This window comes from Thalassophryne amazonica, chromosome 1, assembly GCF_902500255.1.
Source record: "Thalassophryne amazonica chromosome 1, fThaAma1.1, whole genome shotgun sequence".
NCBI lineage: Eukaryota > Metazoa > Chordata > Actinopteri > Batrachoidiformes > Batrachoididae > Thalassophryne > Thalassophryne amazonica.
This window is the reverse complement of record NC_047103.1, coordinates 38649725-38659571: the sequence shown is the minus strand read 5'-3', so window position 1 is coordinate 38659571 and position 9847 is coordinate 38649725. Positions and strand designations below refer to the sequence as shown.

The 9847-nt window shown below is 43.9% G+C and overlaps 1 protein-coding gene across 1 annotated transcript; it reads right to left on the bottom strand.

The window, feature by feature from the left end:
* Window positions 1-1707: 1707 nt before the first annotated feature.
* Window positions 1708-8692, bottom strand: shha (sonic hedgehog signaling molecule a). Its single transcript, XM_034168315.1, has 3 exons — window positions 7982-8692; window positions 4826-5087; window positions 1708-3420 (listed from the first exon to the last, which is right to left on the bottom strand). The coding sequence occupies exons 1-3, from the start codon at window positions 8279-8281 to the stop codon at window positions 2744-2746; spliced, it is 1239 nt and encodes a 412-aa protein (XP_034024206.1). The 5' UTR covers window positions 8282-8692; the 3' UTR covers window positions 1708-2743.
* Between the last annotated feature and the right edge of the window lie 1155 nt (window positions 8693-9847).

Below are 9847 nucleotides of genomic sequence, written 5' to 3'. Positions count from 1 at the left end.
TTCAACTCCACTGCAGTGTTCAGAGGAAAATTTCCAAAATGTCACTGTCCAAATATTTATGGACTTATGAAAAATACTTATGAAGGTCACAAGGTCACTGAGCTGCTTGTATGGCCTTTTATTTTTTTTTATTGCACATTGTGCACTCTTCCTGAAGAGCGGTGACTTATTTAGGATTTTTTCACTCTCCGCTCTAGCTGCTGCTGCCGCTGACGGGTAAATTCCACCCACAAAGAAGGTGCGCTGCCATTTGCAAGGAGCCGCTGAGAAATGGGGGGAATTCTGTTTTGCAGAATGCCAGACTGTTCATGTTTGCAAATGTCAACATTTGTAAAAGCTGTTGTTGAGTTCCAGCAGACTGAGGGCCCCCAGAGGGATTAGAGGAGGTTCTGTTTACCTGCTCTGAGGAATGCGGCCCTGCACCGATGCTTTTGTGTCCGTCAGGGACCCAAGGTCACCACACTTGGAGAGACGGGCGGCTTTGTGCCGCCACAGTTTCTACCTCGCAATATCAACACCAAAACACAATGTGAGCGAGCTGGAAGAAGGAAACGGCATTTGCGCTCGTCTTGCAGAAGGGTTTTCATTTTGCCTCGTTACCATGTGAAATCTGGCTTTAGACAATTTGGGGGTATATATATTTAAAAGATTGGCATGATGCTTGGATACTTCTGCTTCTTTTCAGGACAGCGGTAATTCACCCCTTTTACATTTACTCTATAATACTGTACACAACTCTTTGGATGAACTGGATTTTGGGCAGGATTTCCATCCAATAAATATATGTTGTCCCAAGTCAGTTAAATTCAAGTTGGGGTTGTGTAAATTTATAGGATGGAAATCTTGCCCAAAATTGAATGGAGTTCATCCGATGAGCCATTTTTGAGTTTTTTTTTTTTTTTTTTTTTTTCCTGCAGCAGCACATTGTGGTTTTCAGCTCTGCCTTCATAAAAATATTTACAACTCCCAGCTGAACAACTCTGTCTTCCACTTGGCTGCAGATAATTATGGGACCATTATTGATTTGATTTGTTTTGATTTGATTTAGTCTATAAAAAGTCAGGGAGCTAAGAATAATGGCCTGTATAATTGCCCAAATCCTGACATTTTATTTGACCCACACTCTTAAGATGAAAGATATTTAATTTACAGACTTTTCAAAACTTGTGTAATCATTCTTGCATTGCACTTCCAGATTATGGCCACATGGTGTCCCACTTGTACAGATTAAGAGTCACGCCGCTCACAAATCATTACAAAACCATTTAACAGAGGACAAAAAACGATCAGGAACACAACAAAAAGCAAAAAAAAAGAAAAAGAAAAAAAAAGTTGGTTTAAAAAACATGATGTGATTTTTAAGAGGATTGCAGGACTGGATGAGAGACCTGAGCTCCCCCCGCCACATTTAAGACCAACAAACACCCTCCTGTTTAATTTGTCTGCAAGTTGGAAGTTATTTGCGGAGAGCAAACCTCGTTAAATTCGACACGACCTCTCAACATTTCGCAAGCTTCCAAAAGGCACTTCAAAGAGAGAACTGCTGCTGGCAGATCTTCCAAACCACAGCTGAATATTCTGAACTTCACGTTACAGCCAGTAATCACCGATCAACATGATTTTCAATCATCGATGCGCTGCTTGTTCTCAGAGAGTCACTGCAAACCTGCTGCAGGTGGATTAAGTTTGATTCACACAGACAACTGCAAAGTTTTCAGATTTTCTTTATGTCGTTTTGTAATAAACATATAAATAATAAACTCTAGACATTTTGACACATTTTTTTTTTTTTTTTTTTTTGCCCTGTTATGAAAGTTAACTGGTTTGTTCTTGGCTATAATATACTATCCAAACTGTGCATCCAATGCAGGTCATTTCTATAAAAACTATTTACCTATTACAAAATATGAAAAGAAAAATACATTTTTTAGTACATTTACAGGAGTTAATTTATTCAACGAAAAGTGTTCCAGTACTACTTTTTACTGAATTGTCAGAATCTGCATTTGATATATTTTTTCAGAAGTGAAAAAAAAATCGAAAGATGAAGAAAAAAAAAATTAAAAAAAAAAAAACAGAATGCAGATGAGGCAGAATATCTGTCTCTTTCCGACAAATGAAAAACAAACAAACAAAAAAGAATAAAATTCTTAAAGCAGTACAAGATTTCCAATACTTTTCCCAACTATTTAAATTAAAATATATTCTCATATCTTACACTATTTCAAATAACGAAATGTGATTCGGTAGCGATCTGTTCAAAATCTAATTTACAATTCTGTGTATAAAAATATAATTTATGGAACCCCCGTGAAGTTTGTTCTCCCCCAAAATATAACAGTCACTTTGCGCACGCGTGTACGCGCATATATGAACATTACAGCCTGTCAAAGTTTGCTCCTTTCTACCTCTTCTTTGCACCTTTTTTTTTTTTAAACATTTTTTCCAACGTTTTTGCATTTAGGATATACAAAAATAGATTATACACAGTTTGCTGGTCACACTGTTTCAGACTCCATCTGTGCGCCAGCAGAGTTCACACGAGAATAAATTATTCAAAGAGAAACTTTTTAAGGCTCCGTTCATTCTGTCAAATGGGGGAAAGTCACTGAAATAAATATCCCAACTCCGCTGGGGCCTTTCTGGTGTTTGTTTGGTTGTTTTTGTTTTTTCATTATTATTATTATTTTATTTTTTTACTACGGAATAGTTCGCGTGTCCTACATTTCTGGTCCCAAGTCTTTCAACTCGGGTACACGGACATCCCGAGTGGATGGATCGAGTGGCTGTCCAGGAGCCAAGTCCCTAATCGATAGAGCACCTTTGGGTACCAGTGCACTCCATCCTCGTGCGCGCGCTCCTCCGGCTGGGAGCGGAAAAGCAACGAGGACACCCAGTGAGCGAGCCTGACGGGTGCCAGCGCCCAGTGCGCCAGGCGGTGGTCTTGGATTGCTGCGTAACAGGACGCGAGGACCTGATCCACCACCACGGTCCCCTGCGCGGTCACCGGCGCAAAGGAGCCCTCGTGCGCCTGCGTGTAAATCCGTTTTACGGTTTTAGGTTCGAGGCGGCGCCGCCGCTCGTCGAACACGAAGACCTCGTGGCCGGGGCGCACGGCGCTGGCGAACACGGCGGACAGGCGCCGCTCCGTGGAGTTGCGGGAGACGAAGAGGAGGTGCGCGGCGGTCAGGGTGAGTTTGTGGCCAGAGTCGGTTTCAATCACGTAGAAGATCCTCCTGGCGTTCGGTTCGCGGTCTATGAACATGATGAAGTCGGTGTAAACCGGGTTCCCGTCGTCGTCCACCGCCAGGACTTTGTCTCCCGCTCGGAGGTCTCTCACCTCCTTCCTGCTCCCATCCTGCAGGGTGACGGAGGAGGATCCGGGAAAGCAGCCGCCGGATTTTGCCGCCACTGAATTTTCTGTGAAAATAAAATAAAATCTCGTTAAGAAAAAACAAAATAAAAAACAAAACAACCGCTTGATGAAATCGTATAAACGAACCACAGACTGTCTTTGTTTTGCGACTTTTCCTCTTCACGCTGCGTCATATGCACTTTGCATAACGATGCCTGTCGGCTCTTTCATGTGTAATGCGTATTGGCTCGGCCCAAAAGCTTTGGCACATTCTTAATTAAAAAAACCAATAAAAAGCAGCTATTGTCATTCTAAATCTGCTTGTGGATGGAGCTCTTGGTAAAGAACGCTCTCGCCTCCCCCAGCTCTTCTTCCCATATTTACTCAGGTGCACAAACCTCTATGTGACAATTCACAACTACTATTTACCCAGCGGAGCCACTTTTCCAAGTCTCTCCAGTTGTAGATTTGAATTTAAATGAGGGCCTCTAGACTCTTAAATGCTTTCTGTTCTACCTCTTTCTAGCACCTCTCTCTGCTTTGTTGTCACTTGATGACAATAATTTTGGCCTTGAAGCTCTTCACATACCCAAAAAAAAAAACAAAAAACGAAAATTTGGGGTGGGGTAGGGGTCCACCTCAGAAGTTGCTTTATTTTTTATTTAAATCTTCTTATAAGATTCCTGAGCATGAAATAAGGTGACAACTACAAACCAGATTTGGCCCAAACCAGTTCCACATTGTTTAACCAAATCCTTTTGGTAAAGACGCGTGACCCTTGAGGACACGTCTGTACCGTGAGCTCAAAACGTGTGTGCTGAATCATAAATGAGGGATCTTTTTCAGTGTGAGGGGAAAAAAAAAAAGTTCCGTGGCTGATCAGTTACCCAAAAGTTGACCTGTTGTGTCAATGACTTTTTGAAAAATGGGCCTTTTGAGGAAGATTTTTAGCCCCCCAAAAAAGATGCTTTTTTTTTTCTTAGTTTCAAAGGCACATTAAGCCTTGAGGCGCATTATTAAGCAACTTTTTTTCGTTTCACAATATGATATCGAATCAAAAACATCACCTAGTTTCAGGCGCGCAGCAGTTTCTTGTGCGTAAAATCCAGAAAATGGTTTTCTTTTCTAGGTCACGCCGAGGAGTCTTGTTAAAGGATTATAGTTCCCACCAGGAGACGGTGTGGGGCGATGTAAGATCAGGAAATAAGCTGCATGGGAAGCGCTCATATAGCGCCACAGGCTGGAATGCGCACATACATCATTCATGGAGATGTAGATTTAAGACTTCCTAACGCAAACTGATGTCACCAAACGTTTGGCCCTTTTCACCCTGCGGCTGAGCTCCTTCATGGCTAAACTGAACAACTTTAAAAAATATAATACATTACAATGTGCGCCTTATTTGCCCTGATTTTTGTCTGAAACTGCTCCTGCACACAGTGGCGCACTGTCTCCTTCGCGCATCCCTACCTGCTTTGACAGAGCAGTGGATGTGGGCTTTGGATTCATAGTAGACCCAGTCGAATCCGGCTTCTACTGCAAGCCTGGACAACGTGCCGTATTTGCTCTTGTCTCTGTCAGAGGTGGTGATGTCCACGGCCCTGCCCTCGTAGTGCAGCGACTCCTCCAGGTGGTGCCCATCCTCGTCCCAGCCCTCGGTGACCCGCAGCTTGACTCCGGGCCACTGGTTCATCACCGAGATAGCCAGAGAGTTCAGCTTGTCTTTACATCTCTGCAAAGACAAAATGGATCAATTAACCAGTTGGCTCACAATTACGCATGATATTTACATAAATAAATAAATAAACAAATGCTGCCTCCAAGTGGATTTCTTTAAACTTTAAACTCGTGATCCAATTTGGACTCTCCACTTTTCCACCCGCGCATGCACCCCACCGATAAACTCCAATCTGACGCAGAGCGTGCACAAAAACGGAGAATAAGAAACGAGCACCCGTGCTCATTTTGAGGATCACGTGTTCATCTGTGGTCCTGGAAAAGTATGTGAAGCTGCGATCTGTAATTTAAAAACAAACTCTTGGTGCGCACGACGATTTATGAGTTTGTTTGTTTACCGCGAGTCGTGTGCTTGCTTTAAATAAATAATTGATGTGCAGGTGATATGAAGATGAACCCCAGGAGCATGCTGCTGCTGCTCCCGCTGCTGCCCTGACAGCCCCGAAGTTTACCCTATTAATAAATCACAGTACCTCAACCTCTGCGCGCTCTCAATAAAGATGCCTGGCCTTCTCCAAGACGACTATTCTGAACACCAAACCAATATGTCACATAAAACGCCACAAAGACTCTTTTCAGCCGAGCAGTGGAGGGAAACCGTCATTATTCTTCTCCTCCAAACTCTTGGAGACGTGACCTGCCTCCTTAAATCAGAGAAGTTTCGGACGGAGGTGTGAAACATCACAGGATATAAGTCAACAGAGTCAGAAAGTGAGAGAAAAAAAAATGCGGCTCCTGGACTTGATCGAAATAATATCAGGACATCACACTTGTAGAACTGTAGACCTCCCACATTCTGAGTGGGATGGTGGAGTCAAGAACCGTAAAGCTTGTTTATTAATTCATTAGGTCGTGTGCCGCAAATCGAGCCAAATTCTGCTCAGCCACCGTGAAACGCAGCAGGACGCCCCAGCTGGGCCGGCGCTTTGTGCTCGGGGTAAAGTTGTTCAACAGCCTCCCCTCTTAATCTTTTCACAAATGATTTGGTTAGAGGAAAACACTTATCAGCTACCTGTCAGCGCAAACCAGCTGTCGGCGCGTCGCTTTTCCGACTCGTTGGAGCTGTAGGTAAATTTATTTTCTCAACACTATTGCAAATCATGTGTCCCGTTATTTTCCTTTGAAATGAAATGAAAAAAAAAATCATTTTCCATATATTTTTTTTGCTTCACATTAGATCACCTTCAGCGTTTTATTTTTCACCAGCATGTTCAAAAAGTGAAACTTCACTTTAAATGAGTGAAATGTCATTGGTGCCTTTAAAGAACTTACAAATAACAGCGTGTTTCCCTATTTTTAGCTGCAATTTCTGTTTGTTTGCATGAGTTTATTTACGTCGGGACCCGTGATGGGTCAAAACCCTATTTGGAGGCGATGGCGCCTGGAGTCACCACGCTTGGTTAAGCCGTCAGAGGACTAATTAATCCATTAATTGCACACGCGTGTTACTGCAGGCACGTGGCGTGCTTAATGTGTAAATATAACACCTGCATTCTTCCGCATTCATGCGTAAAACCTCGTGCGTAAAAGCTGGTTGGATTCACGCGTAAATCTGTGGATCAGCGCAAGAACTGTTGGCGCAGCGTAAATCCCCGTGTGATTGTTGTGCTGGCAGTAGCACGAATCATCCTCGCCTGCGCGTACACGACAATATATTATCATGCACGCTTAACAGATCTTCACAGCTAAAAGCACCTGTTTAAATATGTGCTGTCACTGGCAGGGGCTATTTCGCTATTTCATGTATTTCTCATTTGGAATTGTGCAAGTCGTTGCCTTTTGTTCGCTCCAAAAGCTATAATACTGAATATAAAACGAGTATTATAAAATTATATTAAAAAATACATATAAATCAGGAGGCAACGTATAGGAAGATTTCCTCGCAGGTGTCATTTCATGGCCCCCAAAATAGGCCATAGCCCTGCGCGCACGAACCTGTCATTCTAACATATGAATAACGAAATAAAACTTCTCCTCTTGTGATTTGCACCACCTCGTTGGTCCTTAAGTCTCACTTTGGGGATCACATCACCACGCGACTGTCATTTTCTGTTAAACTGCGCGCTTTGGCAAACCCATGGTTGCAGGAGAGGAATGAAGGGCGCGAGAGGACTCAGAAACCTCACGCGGTGAATATTTCATTGGAAATTGTCACCGTGCTCATGCACGGGTCCAGGATCTCCGGCGCGCGCCTTGCTGTATCACTGCCACCATCACCTTCAGCATCAGCAGCGCCGGCATTTTTATTAGTATTGAGCCAATATCACCCAAGCGCTTTGAATAATTCACCAACATCTGAGTGCTAAAAGTCATCTTGAAACGATGTGGCGTCCTGCGCAGAAGCATCTCTGCGTTACGCATCGCCAGTCAGTGCAGGATGGATCAAGCCATCTTCCCCGGTCCTGTGCGCACTGCTCGCGTAAAGTCCTGGCGCTGTTGAGAAGGCTTGGAAATAGATAAATAAATAAATAAATAAATAAATGTGATGCTTTTCATGCGCTCACGGCGATAAAACGCCAGAATCGAACCCGGTGCGCATCCACGGGCATCTGTGAATAACTCAAAGGCGCTGCGTAAAGCGAAGTCACATTTGCGAATTCTATCACGGTTGCGCGCCTGTAAAACAAGTAATAGAGCCGTGCAGCTACCAATATAGACACGATGAGAGGGGCGCATTAATATTTTAAATCCACTGTCACAGCCGCGAAGGCCTAGCGTCCTGCCTGTCTGCGTGCACATCACTCCACCTTTGAAAACTCGCATGCATCACGCACCAGAAAAAGGCTCGCTTGTGCAGAGTTGAGATCAGACACGCTTCACTTAAGGTGCGCAATCTGTCCGAGGAGGAGGAGGAGGTGCGCATGCAGTGATGGCGCGGTTGGTGCTTACCTGGGTCATGAGCCTGTCGGCGCCGGTGTTCTCCTCATCCTTGAATATGATGTCTGTGTTGTAATTTGGAGTCAGCTCTTTAAATCGCTCGGAGTTTCTCGTGATCTTGCCTTCGTATCTGCCGCTCGCCCCGAGGGTCTTCTCCGCCACGTTGGGGATAAACTGCTTGTACGCAAGAGGTGTCAGCTTCTTCGGGTGTCTTCTCCTGCCGTAGCCCCTGCCCGGTCCGCATCCCATCCCGGAGGACAGCAAGGAGAAGCAGATGAGAGCCAGCAGCGCGATTCTGGTCCAGAGCAGCATTTTTTTTTATGTCCTTTAAGATGTCAAACGCGGGGCTGCTGCTGTCTCTCTGCCGTCTGCCTCTCGTTTATTTCCTTGTCTCCTCCTCTACGCAGCCGTCGCCTGGTGTCTGAGCCGCGGCAGGTGCGGAAATGAGCGCCTCGGAAAGATGGTAATAACGGGGCACATCGAAGGAAGGTTTAAAAAAAAGTAGTGAGGGAATTAAAAGACATGGGATCTCTGGTCGAGCTGCAGCCGCTTGTGTGAGCCAAGCGCTTTTACTGCTTTGTATTATAACACTGATCTATAGGGGAGGGACTTCATTGGCTCGCTTAGACAAACCCAGAAAAAAAAAAAAAATCTTAAAAGATTTCTTGCACCTGAGGGTAAGCCTGGTTCTCGCAGGGAGGAGGGGCTGTTCCATGGGAAAACATCAATTATACGCCGTCATTTCTCACCCTCCCTCACATGTCGTAGAAAAAAAGGCCGAGGAGCGGCTCTGCGCAGCGCAGGGATCAAACCCGCAGCCGGACCATTAGATGAAGTTAGATGGAGTCATTTCTGCACTGCGCGCCTTTGATAACTTTTAGAACCGCCTTGCGAATGCGCACTGCGCAGCCCCGCGCTGCGTAATAATATCTAAAAAAATTCTCTCATGCATGAATGAAATATTAATTTGTGTTTAATCAGTTTTTATTACCAAAGCGCAGCTGAAGCAAAGTTAGAATAAAGTTCTAAATCAGACCTGGTTCCCCTGTGCGGTGCGCGCACCGTGCGCCCTCCATTTGTTGCGCGTCTTTAAATCATTTCTCCGGGCCAATTTTTGTCTTCTAAGTCGTTATTCATGATTAAAAAAACAACTTATTATTGCGTGTATAGACTTTAATTTTTTTATTGTTGTTAGTTTGTTTTTTAAGGACTCAGTTTTTGTTTTTTGTTTTTTTTGTTTTTCAGGTTTTGCGTTCATTTTGTGCCGTTTGGCGTCAGAAGCAGTCTGCGTCTCTCAGAAAGTGTCCCGCAGTATGTTTCCCTCCAAAGTCCACGCCAGCGATCACCAGGGGCGGCTCCACGAGTTTAAAGATCGGGTGGCCAAGAAGCCCAGTCCTGGGACAGTGGTGAGGGGGTGGGGGTGTCGGGTGCATGTGTGCTACAAAGTCTGTCATGTTACACTTTTTTTGATAGTCATTTCACACAGTTTAGTAGAAAAAAAAGATTTTCACATGTAACTTTGATTATTTTAATTTTTGTAAAGGAGATTCGAATGCTGTCTGTAAGAAATTCCGACTGCACTTTAAAAAAAAAAAAAGGAAAAGTATTATTTTAGCAATATTTTCAATGCTTCTTAATTAAGATTTTTCTGTTCCTGACTGCACTGTTGCTTGTTTTGATGGCTTAGCTTCCAAAGTGATCAGGATTGAACAAAACTCTGCCTTCATGATTATTAACTGTGAGCAGGTCATCAGCAGAACATGACTGGACCACCGACTGCATGAGGGTTTCATTCTGGATGTTCATTTAGAATGCTGAAACAGACCACCATGTGCCCAAGTGTTCTTTATTTTTCATATTGTTGTTAATTTATATTTA

Coding starts and splice junctions, on each gene's coding strand:
- shha (XM_034168315.1), bottom strand. CDS start 8,281: ATGCTGCTCTGGACCAGAATCGCGCTGCTGGCTCTCATCTGCTTCTCC. Junction 5,088..7,981: donor CCGACAGGCTCATGACCCAG/GTAAGCACCAAC, acceptor TTGTCTTTGCAG/AGATGTAAAGACAAGCTGAA. Junction 3,421..4,825: donor CCACTGCTCTGTCAAAGCAG/GTAGGGATGCGC, acceptor TTATTTTCACAG/AAAATTCAGTGGCGGCAAAA.